Here is a 23,623-nt window from a genome sequence, read left to right as displayed (position 1 = left end):
AAACTAATTTTACTTAAGAGATTCCAATTATATCAGATAGATGGATGGATGGATGGATGGATAGAAATAGTCAGATGATAGATAGCTAGATATAGAAATAGTCAGAAGATAGATAGATAGATAGATAGATAGATAGATAGATAGATAGATAGATAGATAGATAGATAGATAGATAGAGTTGTTGCCATTTACAGGCAAATGTGTTTCTATTCATATGTATCTTAGCATATGATACTAAGCAGTCTTCTTATAAGAATACACATTTAGTTCTTTTACATACTTGGCATTGTAGGGTTGATCTTGACTGACATCTTTCTATCATATTACAGAAAAAAACAGTCTTATGCTGTTGTGTACATCAATAAATGTTTATTTCAGTTTGATTTGCATCAACATATTTTTCCATTTTATTTTCAATAACCTCTATAACACTACTAGAATATCGATAAGAACGAAAGGTGGCATTATCCATTTAAACAAGACCGATGTTGCTGCCTTCTCTGAAGGTATCAGAGGACCAGGTGTTGGGGTGGAGGAAACTACAGTTAGACCTACAGAACTTCAGTCAGAATATCAGACACGGTACCATCTTTAAACAGGTACGACATTCACAGAGGAATATCCAAATCACATAATTTAGTTTAATGACCATGTCGCTCTCCTCCAGGTTGAACTGTACATTTTCATATAAAAACTGAGAACATACAAACAAAAACACCCTGTCTGTGAGAGTCAGTTTTTACTTCTTTTGACACTGAAGAGGAATTATTGGAGCATCAGTTGAAACAAATGTAAAGGTGAACATGAACTAAAACCCATGTACAGGATTTTTCCAGCTGAGACCATCTTTACATGGTTTTGGCATCTTAGAGTCTTGAGTGTGTTCTTGAGTCCAAATCTCCACACATGCATTGTCTTCCTTCCTTAATCATGAGCTATTATTTCAACATAAAAGCATAAGGAAAAAAGTAATATTGCATAAAAGCCCAAGTTTGACTAATGGTTGATGATGTGTATTCTCGTCAGCCTTGAGTTCGTATTTTAATGCACAACATCTACGTTACTGAGTAGCAGCTTGTATATACAAAGCCAAATGGGCAGAGGCATGGACTACAGAAGATATGCTGAGATTGTTACAGTAAAGCACTAGAAGGTCAGAGGTCATCAGAGGACAAATCATAGAAACACAAAACGAGTCTCAAATACGATTCTGGAAGATTTAGCTTACACGTAACACTAATTCACACGCAAATCGATTTGATCTTTCCAGACACATATTCAAAAAAACATGAATATTCTTCAGTACAGCTCACTGATCGGTCTAAACACCATTTCCACAGTCAATTGACAACCAGAAGACACAAGCGAACAATCTTCTGACACTAACAGTAGTAAGGTAGAAAACATCATTTTGACATTATATTAAAGGGAAAAAATAAGAAGAAACTTGTACTGGAATGTGGGGATAATCTTTTCATGATGCATTCAAACTTTGGCAGAAAAAAACGAAAGATCACTCACTCGTTGTCCTCAGCGAGGTACAAAACAATGCACAATTTTGGTTACATGTGCCCCGAGGCAACCGAAGAGACTAGAAACGAAATAACAGGCCAGCTGAAATTGATCATTTAAAATAAAACGAACATCAAGATGAAATAGAAAACAAATCAAACCGTATTTGTACTTCCACAGACACGCATGAAGAGCCAACCCTTCTGTCTTAGTATGGCTGACTTGTCTTACCTACAAGTAAGAGCCCAGAAAATCAATCTCAGACGAGTTAATTCATCGCTAGTTTACAGTTAAAGATACTTCACCCATCTAGAATATGGCACGTTAAGTATTACATATGAGAAACACGCTCGAAAAGGACCTCACAGACACACACTCGTCACGTGGCGCCAAATACATTTTACTATTCGCACTTCTAAAACCATGTCACGTCATACGTCTCTAGGAGAGGGTGAAGTACCTTTCAAAGACGGATTAAAAAGTTGTTTGTGGTGCTTTTTGCGAGCTAGCAGCAAAGAAAACTGAAAAAGTTTGCGTTTGTGACTGAACGTCGTTGGAGTCACCAACTGAGCCGCAGTCGGCCTGATTTGCAGTACGAGGGTGGATAAGTTGCGGTCAAATATGACAAGACAGAGTGGTAAATATTCTGGAAATACACATCACTGAAAGGAACAGTATAGCGTCATCAAAAAAAGACAGAATATTTTGGCCTTATAGCAATGCAGGTATACATTTTTTTATTATTTATATATATTTGTTTTGCTATTTCAAAAAATAGAAAGTTTTTTGTCATAGTTTCTACAATTGCCTTCCGTTATTAAATAAAAGTTTGTTTTACCTTTTATTTTCATTTCGTTTTAAAGTAACATGCTGCTTTTTAATATGGCAGTTTTACGTTTTTTTATAGGTCATCCATTTTGTTTCATGCACTCTTGTCGATTTCATAACTTTTCGAATATCTACATGGCGTGAACCAATTTGCTTCTTGTGAGGAGACCCCAATCCACCACTGTACATGAAGATGTCGTCTGATTTACAGCAATGGTTTTGGAACCCCTCTTACTCTTAAATGCTAATGGTACATGTCCATTATATCGTAATCTGGTTTTAGCCTTTTTAAAGAATCAGAGTAAGACAATCCTGTTCACAGACAGAAGAGAAGCTGAACAGCCCTTAAGTCCCTCTTGGTCCATTTGTCTCTTTCGCGCTCTCTCCTTAAAAGAGTGAAAGTCCAAGTACCAGAGTAGCACCCTCTTGTGGCACCCCTGAGGATCCACTAAAACTGATACCACTTCTTGTCTTTGCATTTCAGCATCAGCTGTGGAGGGCGAAAGTGAAAACAAAGAGTTTGTATAAGCATGTTATGCTTTATTTGTATTTATATTTCTGTTTTCTTATTCTTTCGCTGTACTACATACCTCGTGAGCGTGTTTAGAGAAGGTGTCAGCACTGCTCATCATCAGGGCAGTCCTCTCCTCCAGCTCCCCCAGCCTCTGTCCTCTCTCGTCCAGGGCAATGCGAGCTCGGGCCAGTTCTCCCACCACCCCACCTGCTGCTGCCTTCATGCCCTCCAGTCCGCCCTGTCCTGGGATGTGCTGTGCCAGGCTGCGGGACGCCTTACCTGCCGCTGCCTCACCAACTGCAGAACAGGAGAGATAAAGTGAAACGAGGCAGTATTGTCATTATTAAATAAAATTCTAACTAAAAAAGTAAAAGTAATTTAGCTAATTAAAATAAATATATATCAGGAAAATATAAAAATAAGGGCTAATTCAAAATATGAACAGTATATAATCAACACTAAAATAACACTAAAACCAGGAAATGTGAGAAAAGAGAATAAAAGAGTAATAGTTCAGATTAAAACTGATTAAAAGACTTTTCCAGTTAAAGATGGACACTTTATATGTCAATCAGACAGTCTCCTCCTTGCTGAACCAGATTTCATGATAGTGAAAGGTCTGGCTGGATCTGTGAGTATATGCTTGCACACACACACACACACACACACACACACACACACACACACACACACACACAAAGAGAGGAGTGATAAATACACTCACAAAGCTCCTCTCGGTCGAAGTTTTGGGTATTGCCGCCAAAAAAGCCCTTGAGAAAGCCACGGTTCTGAGCCTCAGGGGTCTCGATGGGTGTAAAGAGCTCCCCTAACATCTCCTGCAATTAATGAAAAATAAAGCGTTAAATAGACAAAATCGTACCAAATGTTGGAGTAAAAGAGAAAGCTGGATAGTTGATTCACAACTCCACCAGTAGATGTCAGTATAGTTACACGTTTCACAATGTAAAATCAAAAGTTTTGACAAGTTCTTGTTTGTTTGACAGAGAGTTATGAAGAAAGAGGCTATATTTGAAATGAAATGCTTCAGCATGTACAGTATGCATTAAATATGGCCTACTCTAAAATATAGTATGTTAAGCAAAATGCACTACGCAATAATGAATGTTTGTATTATTTACACACATATTAAAATTATAAAAAGTCTAAGTAAAACATTTATAATCATACAAAACATAATGTTTCAAAAATGCTGTTCTTTTGAACTTTACATTCATCAAAGTATTAAAAAAATATTATCACAGTTTTTATTAAAAAAATTTAAGCAGCACAGCTGTTTCAGCTTTGATATTAATAAGAAATATTTCTGAGGACTAAATCCACATATTAGAATGATTTAAATAAAGATCAACATAGTAAGATCACGTGACATTGAAGTCTAGACTAAAGAGATTGAAGAGTAATGGCTGCTGAAAAGTCAGCTTTGCCATCACAGAAATAAATTACATTAAAATAGTAAACAGGTATATTAAAATGTAATAATATATTACAATATTACATATTATACTGTATTTCTAATGGAATAAATGCAGCCGAGGTGAGCACAAGAGGCTTCTTTCAAAACACTGAAAAATAAAATAAAATAAATAAAATGTAAAAATAAAAAATCCTACCAAACCCAAACTCTTGAACAATGACACATGTTTCAGTTCGGGTGCAATACAAAAAAATATATAAAAAAAGCATACTGTGCACATGGTACATACTGCAAAAATAGAATGAATAGTATGGCGTTATGCTATTCCCATCCTAACCAGGCAGACAGGGAACGACAGAGGGAGGGAAAGGACAGAATGACAACCTGTGTGGCAGAAATTACAGCCGAAATGCAGCAGGGCTCAGCTCAGCAGAGCTCAAAGCATCCATGACAAGCATGACATTTCACTTCAATAACCACCATCAGCATGTGCACACGCACGCACACACACACACACATACACACACACACACACACAGAGGCACAGCCACCTGTAGGTTGTCACACATCTCCTGGCTGTAAGTGATTCTCTGCATCTCTGTGGGGGAGCACAGATACAGTGCCTGCCCTCCGTTGGTGAAGCAGAATGTTCTAGCAATGCGCATGTCTGTTAGCGGCAGGTAGTTGACATCTAGCAGAGGCCGTAAACTGGGAAGGCTGTAAAACATGCACACATATAAGATAACAGGCTTAGCAACTGCATTCCAATATCCTTTGTATCACAAATAACAGTGTAAACACTAATTTATAGCGAAGAATGAAGAAATTCATGCCTAAAATATTGCACCACACTGAAGGCAGGATTTAGAACAAAGCCAACAAAAGCACAGCTCAGCTCTTCTGACTAGAGGTTTAGAGTTTATTGATAGATTGAACTGGTTTCTGTAATCTGGATTACCAAAAAGGTTCTGAGCTGGTTTTAAAGGAATGTTCCAGGCTAAATATAAATTAATCTCTATTGACAAAACCTGTCAGATTCTGTTGATTGCCATGGACACCTCAGTGTACCCATCAAGTAAAAGTGTTTACAGTAATACATTTAAAATGTTTAAGTCTAAATTGTTCTGGGGGGTTTAAAAGCTCACATGTCTTGCTAATGCATGTACTTATATTATTCTGTACTGAAAAGTGTTAATGAATTAGAACAGTCTGCATTTTTGCTGTACAGAGTTGAGAAATGGACTCATTTCCAGGGTTTACTGGTTTTACATGGTCATAACTGGGATAAAAACGTGGATATAATAATAATAATATTAATAATACAGTAAATACAAATTTACTTTTTTTATATTCATTTTATACAGGCATTTTCACCTGTCCCTCAGTTTGTGAAATCAACAACAATAATAATAATAATAATAATAATAAAGCTTTTAATTGATATGTTCCTATATTATTTTAGTTTTTAATAATAATAATAATAATAATTAATTTATAATATTAATAATAATAATTTATATGACATCATATTTAATGTCAGTAAGATCACCAGTTTAGATATTAGAAACCTTCTGGTTACAAGCCCTGAGCTCTCTACAGTTTCCCATTAAAAAAAAAAGTCAATGCAAACCTCAAAGTCATTATGTGTCCATTGGCACAGAAGCAGGCCAAACAAACGCTGTTACAAACTGACACCACGTCAGCCCGCAGCACGAAGGATGACTCAGTGATGTTATGCACAAATAGACAGGCCTGGGAGGGCATGAAGAAGACCTTGGCCTGCTTCTCTGAACACACTACAGCTAAGTGACCATCTCCACTGGCCTCTTGAGAAGACGAAGGTGAAAAGTTGACCAGTTTCCGCTTGCGGGGTCGATCTGGGACATCAGGGACATGTTGATCCCGCCACACCTCGTAGGGACTGTTGATAAGAGCACCTCCACAGTCCAGAAAAGCAAAACGCAGAACAGAGCTCTTCAGCATTAACACTGTGCCTGAGAGGACAAACCAGAGAGAGAACAAAAACATGAGAGTAGGAACATTGCATCCAGGGGCATTTACAAATTAGAAAATCAAGTAATCAAGATATACCAGTGGGGGCCACAGTAACGGGGTCTTCCTGGCGTTCCTGCTCATCCATAGGAATGGACATTGGGATGATGAGCACCAGGCCCAGACTCGTACCCACCCACAAGCATGGTGTAGGCAGGGTGTCTGACTTACATCCGTACGACTCTGCAAACTGCAGGGTGGTTACAGCCTCTTTAGTCTCTCTGTCTATGCTGGAAACGCTAGAGCTCCGTGACCGGCTGAATGAGTTATCTCGACTCTCTGAGAAACAATGGAGAAGGGGAGAGAGAAAGAGAGGGTGGGGGAGAAGAGAAATGTCAAGAAAGATGGAAGATAGAGGGCAGACAGATGAGTAGTAAAATAAAAAAATTGCAGAGAGTGAAAAGATAACAGAAAAAGATGGTAGAATAATCTTTTTGCTGTTAAAAAGTGGAATAAATGAAAGTGGAGTCACTCCATATGTGCGTTCACAATTATATTTAAACCACATCAACCAGAATCCAAGTAATAAAGTGGTACATATGACAATAATAATTTATTTATATAGCACAATTAATTAAAACTTCCATTGACCAATGTGCTTTCCAGTGCGTCATCAAAAACTGAAGAAAAATAACACACAACTAACAAACAAAATAAAATCATACAAATGTGCGATTGCAAACACAAACCTATTGTTTTTTATATCTGTTATTGAAAAGGTAAAAACATTAAATAATGTACATACAGGACAGGGTGGTACATACATAGTGAGTGAGCACATCTTAAAATACTCCTGTTCACATGATCAAATATGTCACAGATTTCATTCACATGCACAGAGGACACACAGAGCACTCTCACAATTTCAAACCCATTCACCATCTTTACTGTCCTTTTGACCTTGAAATGCTTCCAGGTTCACATTCACTGTATATTCATATAGCCAAGCATAAAAATGTTTCTGGATTTCCCTGATTTGTGCTTCTTTCGATTATTTTACTCTCTTTTTCTCAACCTGCTTATCTTAATCTGAAGGATTTCATGGAACAAAACAAAGCAAAAATAGATTTTTGTTGCAATACAATATGTATGTTGATAATATATGATTGGTTGTTGTAATTGTCATGCCTCAGCTGACATTCAGTATCGATGTACTACAGGGGCGGACTGGGACCAAAAAGTGGCCCTGGACTTTCTGGCCCACAGCAGCCCACCACATCAAAACGCAAACGCCCCTGTTTTGATGTAATTTATTTATTTGATATTTAAGTATACTGTTTGGGGATTTTAACCAATAGGGCAACTGATCCTCCATTGAAAAAAAAAAACAAAAGAAAAAAAAAAAAAAAAGATAACCTGCGTGCTGCAGCTGTTCATTTAGCGACTCCTAGTGAGCGATACATGTTCATCACGAGACAAACATTCTCCTAGAACTCACACTTTGCATTCAGTTAACAGATGCATGAATATGCGGTAATATAAGTTCATGATCCGATTCGTGAACAGATTATTCTCTTGAGTAAATCTTTTAAAATAATCATTTATTTTGTTTAACGAAAACATTGTGGAAACCAGTGGTTCACAAACTGGATAGATCTGAGGTGCAGGGCCTCCAAAATCGCTAGCCCGACGTCCAGGGGCTATTGTGTTTTGCAGTCGGGCTCCAAAATGTATCACTGCTCTTCCCGACGGGCTATCGTGAATAGCGATTTAAAATTCGCGTTGTTCACTCGCTTGGAGGGGTGAAATGTATCGTAGTTGATCGTTTTCACTTGTTTCTAAATCTTGCTGATTCAACTTTTTTAAACAATTTGCGCGCGTTCGAAGCTTGCGCGCACTCGTTCAAAGCACGCGCTGTGAGCAGCATTTCAAAGAATTAATTCATCTTTTGGGTATCGTAACTTCTGAATGAACAAATACACACACAATTATTTCAAAATAATTGTCTCTTCAAGTATTTTCGTAAACACAGTCGGTTATGTTTTAAGTGAACGTATACAGTGGCCTGCTGCTCAGAGGCTCAGAGAAATTCGCTGTACCAGATGAATCTGTCTCTCTCTAAATTAGACGAAAACGCGCTTGTTGGCTGCGCGATCGACTCACCCATCCATTTGCGTAGAAAAGAGATGTAATATTATGATTTCCGTCAATTAAAAAAAAAAATAAAATAAAAAAAAAAAAATATATATATATATATATTTGTGTACCGGGTGGGCCGGCCCACATTGGCTAGCGGCCCACCGGGAAAAGTCCCGGTGCTCCAGATGGCCAGTCCGCCCCTGATGTACTATGTCACATGCATTACAAGGAATCAAAAATTCTATATTAGAATTTGAGTAGTGTTTTCCATTGAGAATCCTGTATATCCTGCAGAACAAAAGTGTACTGCATTCTCATAACATAAACCCATTATAAGAAACACTGACAGACATTTGTCATAATGTCAGAACATGGGTTTGTGTGTGTAGTGATGAAAGGAAAGTCAGTTGTGGAGAGAATACTAAATTGTTGTAGGTATATCAAGAACGCTGTGGGTTTCTAAAGTATCAGTTAGAATATTTGATAATATGCCATTTATCATATATCATAACGACCTCTATAATATATAATTACTTTAATACTAAAGATCTGCTTATGTATCATTCTCAGGAAACAGTGTTGTGTGCTACATGTGTTCCCATAATATTCAAATATATGAGTAAATTAACAACATGGTACTGCACCCAATAGCATATATATATATATATTTAGTGTCTAAATAAATACATACATTTATTTATTAAAAAAATATATATATAAAATTATAGTGATTCATTTTCACACAAAACACAGGAAAACTGACTATAAATTATGCGCTAGCTAAGAAAACATTATTAATAATAATTGCATCAAATTTTTTCCACGTTTAGCCTCAAAACATTTTGAATGATCAGCAACGTTTTTTCAAACTGTAAGAAATTCAAATTGTAAGAAAATATGAATGGTTTGAAATAATGTAGTATTTTTGTCACACCCCATTGGACTTTAGTTGTGTGTTCTTCCCCCATATGCTCTGTGTGACCTAGTTTTCCCTCATGTTTGATTGTGCCATTCAGTTCAACTGTGTCTTGTTAATTATCATTGTTTGCCTGTGTATTTAGTTCTACTCTGTCCTGTGTTCCCTCGTTTAATGTTAAAGTTGAGTCGTGCATGTGTTACCTGCCTGCCTTCTGTGGATACTGTCTGTGTGGATTAATTAAAGACTGTTTACGTTCATCTTCTTCTTCGTGAGCTCATTATACATCACATCCCTGACAGAACACTGGAATGAGCGGCGTAACGTTCGCCCTGGGATTTACTCGTCTTGCAGTCATGTCATCATTTGACGATGAGATGCTGAAATTCCTGTTCTGGATTGGGGCAAATTACCATCGCCCCGTGGCCTTCCCAGACACCACCAGACTAAACTGGAGGGAGGCCATGTTTCGGTGTCTGAAGAGTATCTTTCCCCCGATCCGGAATGCAATAGGACCCAGAGCCCAGCCCACCATCATCCTGCTGCGTGAAGCAAAAGCCAGAGCGCACCTTTGTTGGAGAGCCTGAGCCCTCCGTGACCAATGAGCCATTGCATAATGGAGTAACAGAGCTGAGGATCGCCCCAAAGCCAGTGCCTGTGACGTCAGACCAGGTGTGAGAGCCAGCTACAGAGCTTGCCACGGGGAGATTGCTATGGACAGCAAGAGTGCGGAAGCTCTACATACTGCACAATGGCTGAGGGTGAGCCAAGCTCAGTGGACTATGATTTGGATGTATATGCAAACATGCCCCCTCTTCTCCTGCCTTCATCTGATCTATCTGCCTGGCCTGAATTATCTTTCTGCCCTGAACTATTGGCCTGTAGGACAATGACACCAGTCCTCACAATTGTCACTGATGTCTTCTGGCAGCCCTTCTGCTCACCTTTAGCCCACCATCTGTGTGGTGGGATCACAGAGGGTCTGCCAGTCTCCATCAGCATCGTGGCTGAGGGGAACCCTTGTCTCTGCCTGCAGCCTCTGAGTCCAGCACTCTGCCTCGGCACTTTGACCCAGCGGCTCCCCTATAGCTCCTAACTCCCTCCTCTCCACTGTGGCCAGTCAATCCACTAGCTCTGCCGGGCTCCCTCGTCCCTTCGGTTCTGCCTGTTGTCGACCATCCACCGCCTCGGGACTCCATTCCTCTGGCTGTACCTCATTCCTCCGTCCTTCTGGCTCTGTCAGGCTCCACCTTCCCTCCAGCTCCACCTTGGTCCTCTGTCACTATGGCTCTACCACAACCTTCCGGATCCTCTCCATAACCCTGGCTCTTCGGCTCTCCATCTCTGCCTCGGGCTTCACCACCACCTGCTCCATCGCCATCGGTCACCCCCATGGAGCCATCAGCCTTTTCCTCTACCATGGCTCTTTCCTCCGCTGGCTCCACCATGGGGCATCATGGCTGTGGCATGGGTCCCGACTGGCTCCTCCTGCCTTCTCCCTGGCTCCTCCCTTCATCAGATCCACCCTGGCTCCTCCTGTTTCCTCCTTGGCTCCTCCCTCCATCGTCCTCCATCTGGGTGTCCGTTCTCAGCAGAAACCTCCTCCAGTCTTGTCTGCCTACCTTCCAGCCATTTGCTATTCCCTGTCACCATCCAAAATCCACCCCTTTGTACTCCTCCTAAGTCCCCCTCAGTCCCTCCCTTTGCTGCTCCTCTAGGTTCGAGGTCACGCCTTCTGCGAGGGGGGGTGAACTGTAACACCTCACTGGACTTGTGTGTTCTTCCCCCATATGCTCTGTGTCACCTAGTTTTCCCTCTTGTTTGATTGTGTCATTTAGTTCACCTGTGTCTTGTTAATTAGCCTCGTTTGCCTGTGTATTTAGTTCTAGTCTGTTCTGTGTTCCCTCGTCCAGTGTTAAAGTTGAGTTGTGCGTGTTACCTGCGTGCCTTCTGTGGATATCTTCTGTGTGGATTAAAAACTTTTTATGTTCATCTTCTTCGTGTGCTCATTATACACCGCACCTCTGACAATTTTACACTAATGTTCAAATTGGCTTAGTAAGTTTAAGAAATGTATACTTTTATTCATTAAAGATATTTAAATAGATCAAGAGTGAAAGGTCTATTTCAAATAAATGGAAAATGGTTTAATTTCACACAGTATTACAGATATTGTGTTTTTGATCAAATAAATGCAACCTTAATATTTATGAAATTTATAATCTGTAGTGTTTTGGAATTGAAATAATAAATGAACCAACAAATGAATGTATTTTCTAGCACAAACAGCACTGTTTCTTGAGAACACCTCTCCTATGGTACACTGAATGTCCTCTTTCTTTTCCTGGTGTAGCTGAACATGTCCATGAAACACATAAAATCATCGGCATGGTCATGATAGCACACCTTACTAAGTTCTGTGTACACTAACCCCCAGTTTGAATCCTTACCATCCAAGAATTAAATTTGTTTTAAGAATGACCTCACAACATTCACCTCTACATTTATGACAACATTAATGATTGATAATACTGACAGAATCATCAAACTTCCCTTAGACATTGACATGCAGAAAGTGTTTTCCTGAAACAGGTTAAGCCTCGCCTTGGACGGATAACTTTTGTCACATGTAGTCCAGGACTAGATTTAAGCTGTGTCTTGGAGATGTCACAGTGCGTGGGGTGGACAGACGACTACAAACTAACAACACTGCAGATCGACTGAGGCTGGTGTGAAACACAAAGTAGACATTATTGTAATGTTCTGCTGCTAGCAACTATGGTGTAAATCCAAACCTGAAGATGAAGAGCATGGTAAGATTCTGAACATCATTCAACGTGACGAGAGGGGTTCTGACCAAGCAAATATGAGCCACAGGACGGGACAGAGCGAGACGTGACACTACAGGGTGAGTGGTCCTTGTGACCCTCAAAAAGCCCCTCCTTACCTCTCTCACTCCAGGAGTAGGTGGTGATGTGATGTTCATCATGAGAGTACATACTGACTCCATGTAACTGCTGCAGCATGGCTCGTCGGGATGGATAACCTATCCATCGAACGCGCACACACACACACACACAACACCCCAACGGCCACAGTCACACACGTAAATACAACCACACATGACCACGACATACAAAATTACACATACATAGACACAAATGTCAGACGTATACCAAAACACCAAAAAGACATGACCAGAACATTACAGCATACAGAGAGTGACAGAAAAAGAGAGAGAAAGAAAACAGATAAACCAATGTGCAAGAAAGAAAGAAAGAAAGAAAAAAGGGTCCTGACAGATCGATATTTTTTCAAATACCTGCCCACAACATTTCAGTAGATTAGATAGCCAATATATATAAATAAATAATAATAATAAAAAAAATCTAAACCGTAGACAGAATTAAATACTTTCTGGGCTGCCATATGTGTGTGTGATCACAATAATTAATGGGTCATTTCACTCAAAAATGAAATTTCTGTCATCATTTACTCACACTCATGTCGGTCCAAACCTATAATACTGGCTTCAAAATGTTCAAAAACGTGTTAAATAGTAATGGGAAGATCAGATAATTTTGAATCTTGTTCAGCAAAATGAACAAATCTTTATTCAAGTCATTTCATTCATATGAACAGAGTTATTAAAAAATAATTCAAATGTTACATTTCCAGTAGCCAAAATTCTCGAACGTCTACTTGCATCATCTTTCACCATTTTCCAAATGAGAAAATCATGACAATACCAGCCAAAGATATATTATGAGAAATTATTAATGATTAAATTATTTCTCAATTGCGTCTTCTTGTCTGAGTTGTACATCACCGTCACCAATGTAATCATTCCTGTTACATAACCTATGTGGCTTTCATGTCACAAAAGAAATAATGTCTATAAGACCAGAAGACTCGAGAGGTGAACAAATCATTAGTTTCTTTCGGTTTACCATGAAAAAAGTCTTTCAAAATGAATGAATAGCTCATGGGAGACCAATCACTTTAGCATAAATTATGAGGTGTATGAATAATTTTATGGTATGGAGATTTTTTAACTTTTTTTTGTGTGTACTTTTACTTTTTTTGAAATTTCCAGTCACTGTGTGCTTTCACAAAAAGCATTAAGAACCTTTTTTTTTTTTTTTTTTTTTTTTTTTTTTTTTTTTTTTTTTTTAATGTTCCACATAACATATAAAGTCTAATGGGTTTAGAACGAGTAAATGACCGAATTTTCATTTTTGGGTGAACTATCTCATTAACACAGACTAAGACGGGACTCTGATGTCTTCCAGCATTCATTTCCCAAGCAGTATAACACAAAGCAAACCGAAAACAAACCCACAAATCCACTCTCACACAGAGCAAAATGTTCACACATAAAATTACATATGTTTGTGAAAAGACACGCAAATTGACCTTTTCTACCGACGGCACCTGTATCTGCGGGAACTGTGAACATAATTAGTCGTATCCATCCTGTAAGCCTGTTAGTGTGAATATTTCATGACATAGATGGCTGAGAGAAATGATCTGCTCACTCGTTCTCACTCTCTCTGGGACTCTTTTGCTGAGGTCACTGACTTGTCAATCACTGCAGGGGAGCCAAATGACACACCTATTATTAGCAAAAGCAACAACGCACTCTTTCTGTGGGACAGGCAAACGATTCTGTGGATTTTTTTTTTTCTGTCTGTTGTGGGTTCCTCAGTGATTCACTTTTCTGATCCTCTATGTTTATAGTTTGTGTATACACATACATGTTGCTTAGTCTTATAGACCTTAGTCAGTGCCATATTTAATTTCTGAAAGCAATGAAAATAAGGCTGTGAATTATACAAACCAGATTCCAAAAAAGTTGGGACACTGTACAAATTGTGAGTAAAAAAGGAATAGAATAATTTACAAATCTCATAAACTTACGTTTTATTCACAATAGAATATAGATGACATATCAAATGTTGAAATGTCGAATTTTGAAATGTCATGCCAAAAATTAGCTCATTTTGGATTTCATGAGAGCTACACATTACAAAAAAGTTGGGACAGGTAGCAATACGAGACCGGAAAAGTTAAATGTACATATAAGGAACAACTGGAGGACCAATTTGCAACTTATTAGGTCAATTGGCAACATGATTGGGTATAAAAAGAGCCGCTCAGAGTGGCAGTGTCTCTCAGAAGTCAAGATGGGCAGAGGATCACCAATCCCCTCAATGCTGTGGCGAAAAATAGTGGAGTAATATCAGAAAGGAGTTTCTCAGAGAAAAATTGCAAAGAGTTTGAAGTTATCATCATCTACAGTGCATAATATCATCCAAAGATTCAGAGAATCTGGAACAATCTCTGTGCGTAAGGGTCAAGGCTGGAAAACCATACTGGATGCCCGTGATCTTTGGCCCTTAGACGGCACAGCATCACATACAGGAATGCTACTGTAATGGAAATCACAACATGGGCTCAGGAATACTTCCAGAAAACATTGTCGGTGAACACAATCCACCGTGCCATTCGCCGTTGCCGGCTAAAACTCTATAGGTAAAAAAAGAAACCATATCTAAAAATGATCCAGAAGCGCAGGCATTTTCTCTGGGCCAAGGCTCATTTAAAATGGACTGAGGCAAACTGGAAAACTGTTTTGTGGTCAGACGAATAAAAATTTGAATTTCTTTTTGGATAACTGGGACGCCATATCATCCGGACTAAAGAGGACAAGGACAACCCAAGTTGTTAACAGCGCTCAGTTCAGAAGCCTGCATCTCTGATGGTATGCATGAGTGCGTGTGGCATGGGCAGCTTACATATCTGGAGAGGCACCATCAATGCTGAAAGGTATATCTAAGTTCTAGAACAACATATGCTCCCATCCAGACGTTGTCTCTTTCAGGGAAGACTTTGCATTTTCCAACATGACAATTCCAGACCACATATTGCATCAGTTACAACATCATGGCTGCGTAGAAGAAGGATCCGGGTACTGAAATGGCCTGCAGTCCAGATCTTTTACCCATAGAAAACATTTGGCGCATCATAAAGAGGAAGATGCGACAAAGAGGACCTAAGCAGTTGAGCAACTAGAAGCCTGTATTAGACAAGAATGGGACAACATTCCTTTTCTTAAAATTGAAAAACTTGTCAGCTCAGTCCCCAGACATTTACAGACTGGTATAAAAAGAAGAGGGGATGCCACACAGTGGTAAACATGGCCTTGTCCCAACTTTTTTGAGATCTGTTGATGCCATGAAATTTAAAATCAACTTTTTTCCCCCTTAAAATTATAAATTTTCTCAGTTTAAACATTTGATATGTCATCTGTTGTATTCTGAATAAAATATTGAAATTTGAAACTTCCACATCATTGCATTCTGTTTTTATTCACAATTTGTGTCCCAACCTTTTTTGAATCGGGTTTGTAGAAGTACAATGTGTTTAATGGATTGTGCTCTTTACCATCTTTCCAATTGTTCAGCTGACAACACATCTTTTAAAAGTCTTCAAGTAGACAAAAACCTTTTGAAAATTATTAAACTGTTATGAAAATGTATTTTAATCTAGGACCTTTTTATAAAGCACATGCCATTGCAAACACTGTAATCCATCTCTCACTACGTTGTTTTTAACCATGTAAATTTAATATGGCGCTTATTTTTTATTTTAACAAGTTAACAAATGATTCTTGTTAAATTAATCAAATAATTGAGTGTGTGATTGAATGATTGACTCACAAAAAGATACCTACATATTGCCACATACTTCCATTATGATGCAACCTGCAGAAAATGCTCTAAATGAATCAGCAAATGATTGTTTTTGGTAAATGGGATGTGACTCAGTAGATTTTAATGGGATAATGAGATGTCAATGAGACAATGGGATGATTGAAAGTCCCATCCACTACCACTTATTCATTGACTTGTAACACATTTCTGTAACTGTCCTTATTTTGCTAACATCAAGTATGTACGTGTGTCTTTCCATCCTTAATGCTGTCTATATGAGACTACGTATCCCAACTTCCCGCAGCTCTCTCTTCCTGTTGCGTGTCTCATTAGCGAGGGCCTAGCTCTTCTTGCTGCTAATTGACCTTTAATTATCCCAGCGACCCCACTGCGGCACCACATGCCTGTTACTGTAGCGATAGGGACGCACGCCACGCGTTGAGACCAAAGAAGCAGTAGGCAGTCTTCTAACGGACATTAAAACTTTTCCAAGTGTGGAGAAAAAAAATGGGTCTGTCTGTCTATATCTAGACAAACGTGGATTAATTTGAATATCGCAGCATTATTAAATAAAAAAAAAAATTCAAGCTGATTCTGTGCAGAAGAGCTTCAGAGATGAATACTGCACTACTGCCCAGCTGAAAATAAAAAAGAAAGAAAAAGGGGTGACAGGAAGACTTTATAGCAGTTTGTGAGAAATCACAATTTTTCTCAAAAAATGAAATCAAATAGAGGTTATAAGGTTAAAGCAATATCAGTGCACAGCATGTCATTCTGGGAACCATCCAGTCACTGTGAAAACCTTATGAACTGTGTGACACTGTTTCTATGTTGCCGTTCGACTTGGGCTGGTTGTCCTGGTTGGCGTCCTTCACGTAAACAGGATTATGGACACAGATGAAGGCACAGGAGGAGACACTGCCTATCGCTGCGATTGGATTAGTGAATGACAGGAAGTCGGTGCTCAAGCAAGGATAGGATCTAAGTGATGCGTTACCGCTGTACAGATCACACTAATATGAACAAGACATGCTTTTGGGGACATATATGACTGCCAAGGACAAAGAATTGACATGAGATAAAAACATACAGAAGTCATGTTTGCTGCATGCATGCCCCTGATAACAGTTAAAGGAGTCATACCACATACATTATGGACCTAAATATAATAATAATATTTTTTATCCTGAGGTTCAAGGATATAAGAAGCAGCAGCCAGAGAAAGATGTGAAAGAGATATATTTGTTTTTCATGATATGACCTCTTTAAAGCAGGGCTCTTGTAACACACACTCACACACTCTGGAGGTGATATGAAGAAACATTTGAACATACACACATATTCTGATTATGTGTTTTGTAGAAATGTGTTGTGTTGATAGTGATGATTGGATTGTCCATGTATTTCATTTTGGTTAATTCCCTTCTAGTGATCCAGAGGAAACAGCTGCAATCTCATTTCATATTATGAAAGATGCTTGAAGAGAAATAATTCCTCAATCATATTTGTTGCGTAAACTCAAACCTTAGCTTGCAAAGAGACTGCCAACATAAATTTTTTAATACACATCATAAACCCACCCGTCAAACGACTGTGTGTAGAGGTAGTAATTAAAAGCATTAAAAACAAAAAGTATAATTAGGCTCACAGCGGTGTCTGCCTCAGCCTCCATGTTTGAAGCACACATACGGTCTCAAACATAAAAGGGACAGAAGATCCCCAAAGCTTGAAAAGCCAAGTCGTTTTTGTGAGTCACACTTCGAAAGGTTTGTGCCCTTTCTTCTTCTTTTCGTTTGAATTTTGATGACTTTTGAAAGGCTGGTTAAAAAAAAAAAAATAACTCACTTATTTCATCAGCGTTTATCCCATTCATCCTAATATTGGTTTTAATCAGGATAAATGGGATTTAAATTTAATTAAAGTTTAAAACACAAACCTAATATGAGATCACAAAAACTTTCCACCATAATTTCAGTAAAAAATGGAGTATGGTAACTGATGCATAAGATACTCTGTTACCCCTTTTCCACCAACAAGGTGCCAGAGCCCAATCTGGTCCAGTTTTGATATAAATACATGGAAATTAATTGTAAATCCAAACCTATATGACTTAATCTTTTCCCTGAAACACATAAGGAAATGTTAGGAAGAATTACTGCAGTCACCAGTTTTAGCAGCACACACCTAAAGATGTGACAAAATTAGCCTACTGTGCTTAACTTGCATGTTGAGGTTGTTTCCCTTGTAGGAATGTTATGCTTGCATTTTGGTTGGCGTGCATTAAGGTGATTCAGTCGGTTCACGGTTTTTCATTCAATTCAGTGTCTTTGTTCATTTAAAAGCAGAAATACCTAGATGTGGTGACCCCAACATACAAACTGTCTCTGTCTGGGTGACCCATGCTGCAGCTTGCTGTTCCCAAAACTCTGGTATCTCGAGAGTGACTAAATTGGCCATCATCTAGTAAAACCACAACAACAACAAAAATCTTTGGAGATGTTCAAGAGCATCACGGTCTGCCCATGTAGGTGTTAATGCAAACACAAGCAGCATGGAAATTGGATGAAAAGCAGTGAACCATTTAAACCACTAATCAAAGTCTCTTTGAAACGCCTCTCTGGCATCCAAGTGCAGCTCCTATCTCTTTGAATGGGGAAACTTCTCCAAAGCTGTTCATTAAGTTTAGGATTAAATTTCATATCTGAAATCACCAAAGAAATCTAACAACAACTGTGTCATAAATGTTGTTACATTTTTTCCCATTCAAAACTATATAAGTGAACTGTCTTGGGTATTCTATAGTTTTTGACTTTAATGGACTCCGTCAAAAAATGCAAAAGTACATCTCTTAAAGAGGAAACAACCTCATCCCACAACTTAAGATTCTCAAAGGGGTATGAAACCTCACAAGCACAGTATGTGAATTCTGTCAAGTCTTGAGTGTATGTGGCCACACTACAGTGACTTTTACTGCATGGAAAAATGATGCAATTAAATTAAATGGTGACTGAGGGTGTCAGTCATCTCATCCCCCAGAGGAAAGTCAAATGGGTTTGGAGCAACATGAGGCTGAGTAAATGATGATATAATTTAAATTTTTGAGGGTACTCTCCCTTTAAATCCAAGAAAAAAGACCATGATGTACCATATTTGTTTGTGGGGAGTTATAGCATTGTTTGGCTCTGAAATGTGGCTCTGGCAGTGCTGGAAGAGGTCCACAGATCCCCTGGTCGAGCACTGGTTCAGTGGAAAAGGGATATGCTTCCTGTGTGGCATGATAAGGCTTTAGTAATCACCAATCTCTCCAAAAGGTGGAAAAAAAAAATCAAAGAAAAGCCATTGAAATCACATTGTCAGTAACATAGCAATAAACCCCCATAGCCTCCTCCTTGTATCCCTTGATGATTGTTAAACATGCATAAGGGAAATGGGCAGTGGGGAGATAGGGGATAAAAAGGTAAATGGATTAAAGGATAAAGGAGCTGGAGAACAAGCACACACCTTCGGTGAGGGAGGACACAGGCAAAGAGACCTCCATGCATGCGGCGGACTGGGCCTTGCGGAAGGGCGGTCGACCAGCACCCCTGCGGGCAAGGCGTGGCCCTTCAGTGCCCCCCAGGACTCTGGCCCTCCCAGTTGGACAGGGCTGGGAGGTCGGGCTAGTGCAATGTCCATTCACATGATCTGTAACAATGGGCATAGCATTATCAAAAAACACAAATGAGATTAGAAATGGAAGAATGTGTGAGAGAGAAAGAGAGGTGAAGAGGGCAGTGGGATGAAAACAATGCAGCAGCAAAGGACAGAGAAGCGTTAACAGTAAGAGGAAGCAGTCATTTAATAGCAGCTTTAATCAGCCAAAAATCATTCTTATTTAAAAAGGACAAAGGAAAATGGAAGGGAAAAGGAAAAAGGAAAATGGAAAGGGAAGGGAAAAGAAATTGGAACAGAAAAAGAGAAAGGGATAATGGAAATAGAAGGAAAGGGGGAAAGAAAAGGAAATGAAAAAGAAAAATAAATAAAATGGGGGAAAAAGAAACAATGAACAGGAAAAGGAAAGGAAAATGTAAAGAGAAGTAGAAATACAAAAATAATAAATGAAAAAGGACATGGAAAAGGAAAGGAAAGTTGAAGGTAATGGTAGCTGTTCATAAAATTAAGCATTCAGAGAGGCTTTCTCATCCCTTCTCTACTCAGAGACTTGAAAGGATGAAGGTGGAGGAATTGATTTCACAGAACAACAGAGGCTTCCATCTGCAGTCTGTTTATGCAGGAAGTTGAGGGAGGTCTGGTTGAGTATGCAGGAAAAGACCCAGATTCAAACTCCCTGCATCTAAAACAGCCCATTTTTCAACAACAGCTCCAACACACCTGGAGCAAAGTCTTACTACCGTCTACCTGAGAGAGACATCCTGTAGCCAGAAGCTCTCAGATGGAGGCAGTCTGTTTATATGTTCTACAGTATCCTCTAGGTTATGACTGACTCCTGACTATTTTGACATTCTAGCTATATTTCCCTTACTTCCTTCATTTTATATCAGTCATTTTCATGCCAACGCAGCCATCCAAATCCACGACTGTCTGCTGTCATTACATATCAGTGGGATTTCTACTCATTTTTATATCACACAGTAGACTTGGCAACCAAAACTTTGACACTGACTCATGGTAAAACAAAGCACTATTAAGAACACCATCTGTAGTACATTTAAGAAACTTAAATCATCATTTTTAAAAACTACATTTGTTAGTTAATATTTTCTTGTATGCACAACACGTTTTTATAGCATAATTTACACAATAACATTTAAAATGTTGGGGTCGGCAGTAATTTATATATAAAATATTTTATGGTTTTGAAAAACATAATTAAGCAACCCATCTACAGTATATTCAACAAAGATACAAATAGAAAAGTTTCTTGAGCACTAAAATCAGCATGTTAATATGATATAAGTATCATGTGACAATGAAGACTGGAATAATGGCTGCTGAAAATACAGCTTTGCCATCATAGGAATAAATTATATTTTAAAATTGTTTACATTTGAAAACATGTAATTTAAATTGTAACAATATCCCCACAATATTCCTGTTATACACTATATCTATCAAATAAATGCACTGTTAATTTTTTTTCTTTCAAAAACATTCCGCAGATGTCTTTACATCTGTTTTCCCTGGCCTGCACCAGGGACGGAGTTTCTAAATGAGCCCAGGTTCAATGAAAGATCCAAACTGAAGGTTTAGGATAGTAGTAAATATTACAAAAGCCCCAGTGCATTCAAGGGGAGACAGTTCTAAGCACAAAACTACAGAGAACCTACCTGTAGACACACACCCTAACTCTCTATTTGAGCCACACACACTTACATTACACTCACACAACACTCATAAATTGGCTTTCTAATAAGTATTGATTTTTATGTCTTTTTCTGTTTTTATGACCTAAACCTTCAAGATATTTTCATATTACAAAATGACCCAAGACTCGCTTTCTAAGTTCTAATATTTTTCCAAGCGCAAATCGAAACCTTCGAGGATTGGAAACAAGTGTAATCATTCATGGCCCAGATGGTCTATTTTCCTTTGTAATGCTGCACAGATTGACCTGTTGAAGGAACACTTTCATTATTACACATTAGGTCAAGTTTGGCACAAGAAATTGGAGAGGAAATTGTTCAGCCCTCAGCGAGAGTTATGTTAGTCACAGCCTAGCATGAAACAAAAAGCCAGACAAAAGGAAAGAAAAAGGAAAAGAGAACAAGGAAAGATATTCAGCGAAAGAGACAGAGTGAGACAATTCGGAGTATTTCCGTACAAGGCTGAAGAATGATCCAAGTCACGATGAGGCAAGCTCACTTGCAGAGAATGATCTCAATACATTAGTGCATGTCGTTCAGAGGTAGAAGATGGTCCAATCACAAATGAGCAGGCTTTTCATAGAGTTAGAGAATGGTCCAATAGGGTTAGAGCATGTTCTGAGGTATAGAATGACCCAATTACGATGGAGCAATGCCTTTAAGACGTAAAGAATGAACCAGTCACGAAAGAGCAAGGTTTCAGAGTGATACCTTTCTTAACTTAAGAATGAGTATGTTGAACAAACCACCTTTGTAAACACTTGCAAAATGTACATTGAGAAGCATAATAAAAAATAAATAAATAAAAAGGCCACACGCAGAGATGTGAGGAGGGAAATTTTGCGCTACCTCATGAATTCAAATGAGAAGAAAGTGAAAGAATAAAAATACATTAAATATAAACTGTAAAATGCTTCATCATGTCATTCTCAACAGGATGGAAACAGAGAAAGTTGATGCATCGAAGGCAAGAATAAGGAAAAAGGTCTGCTCGCTTTCGGCCTACCGTACCAAGATCAGTCTTAAGATCTGTTGGTAGACTTAACTTTCTGCCTGGTCCCTTGACTGAAACAAAAATAGGACAGAAAGGGGCAATTAATGCAGATAAGAAAACAAAACAAAAGGCAAAATAAAGACTTAAGCTCAAATAAATAAAAAAAAGAAAGAAAATCATTTAGTGTAACACATGCAGGTGTACACACTGACATGTAATGTTTCATTCGACAGTCATGCCTGATCGCATACTGCCACCAGATAAACGGATTTGTCTGTTTTTAGGCAAGCAAACACATGCATACAGAATGCATCTAAGTTGAAATGTATAACTTAAAATCCAATTTTTTCATTTCCGTTTCCTTCCATTTTGATAGGGGGAAAATAATGCATGAATCAATCAAAATAAATGTAAAATATACAGATTGGATCTATTGTACTGTATTGATCAGAAACCACAAAAACCACACAGAAACCAATTACATGTGTGCGTGCATACACAATAAGAGCTTCAAATTAAAGTGTAATCAGATAAAAAAAGTGAGGTCAACATTTTGCAAGCATTTTGCACCACAAAGGTTATAGTGTACACTGAAGTAAATGTCTAATATGGCAAAGATTACTGCTGAAATGGGATTTAAAAGAAAATTTGAACAAATATGTATGAGTGGATCCAAAATACTAATTCAACAGCAGTTTCCAATGCTATACAGGCAAATACATTTCATAACCAGGCATGGTATCCCAAAGAACGTCTCTCAAAGTCTCTATTTATATGATGTACTCCAGAACACTAAAACACATCAAGCAGAATACTTCCCAAGATGACACTCTCCTCCTAAGCATCATTTCGATTCAATGATTTTAAAGTAGGATGTGATTTTAGAATGTCATTTTCAACAGGGTGCTAACGCTTTTCCACTTATGGATTCCACAAAATGATTTGATGAATGCAATTTGCTTTCCTATGTTGACCAAAGAGGTCTAAAATATCTGGCGTAAGCTATCCATTAGCACTCCTATTCGTCTTGGCTGGAGAAAGGCCATCCGTTTTACCACCGAGTCTTTTATGTTACTTGCAAAAATGTAAAATTTTCAATTTGAATGGAAGATGATTTTTAGAAGTGCACTTGTGGCATTACCGGACCCCTGCTAACTGGATCATACTAGTAAACCAAACCAATAGTAGAGATGTATCATCCTCTCTCTCCATCT

The 23,623-nt window shown here is 38.5% G+C and overlaps 1 protein-coding gene across 10 annotated transcripts in view; it reads right to left on the bottom strand.

The window, feature by feature from the left end:
• Positions 1 to 347: 347 nt before the first annotated feature.
• The window catches only part of stxbp5l (syntaxin binding protein 5L), a 172,277-nt gene continuing 149,001 nt past the window's right edge, over positions 348 to 23,623 (bottom strand). For 4 of the 10 annotated variants that reach the window (XM_059499928.1, XM_059499931.1, XM_059499929.1 and 1 more), the window contains 9 exons: positions 22,427 to 22,480; positions 19,554 to 19,736; positions 12,284 to 12,382; positions 6,381 to 6,620; positions 5,920 to 6,283; positions 4,841 to 5,006; positions 3,579 to 3,690; positions 2,931 to 3,151; positions 348 to 2,830 (listed from right to left, as the gene is read on the bottom strand). In XM_059499928.1, the coding sequence (XP_059355911.1) occupies positions 2,789 to 2,830; positions 2,931 to 3,151; positions 3,579 to 3,690; positions 4,841 to 5,006; positions 5,920 to 6,283; positions 6,381 to 6,620; positions 12,284 to 12,382; positions 19,554 to 19,736; positions 22,427 to 22,480 (1,481 nt within the window). In that variant the 3' untranslated portion in view covers positions 348 to 2,788. The remainder of the gene's footprint in view (positions 2,831 to 2,930; positions 3,152 to 3,578; positions 3,691 to 4,840; positions 5,007 to 5,919; positions 6,284 to 6,380; positions 6,621 to 12,283; positions 12,383 to 19,553; positions 19,737 to 22,426; positions 22,481 to 23,623) is intronic. The other 6 variants (XM_059499930.1, XM_059499934.1, XM_059499935.1 and 3 more) reach the window with 3 other exon arrangements.

Source organism: Carassius carassius, chromosome 19 (genome assembly GCF_963082965.1).
Source record: "Carassius carassius chromosome 19, fCarCar2.1, whole genome shotgun sequence".
Classification (NCBI taxonomy): Eukaryota; Metazoa; Chordata; class Actinopteri; order Cypriniformes; family Cyprinidae; genus Carassius; species Carassius carassius.
This window is presented reverse-complemented; position numbering and strand designations above follow the sequence as displayed.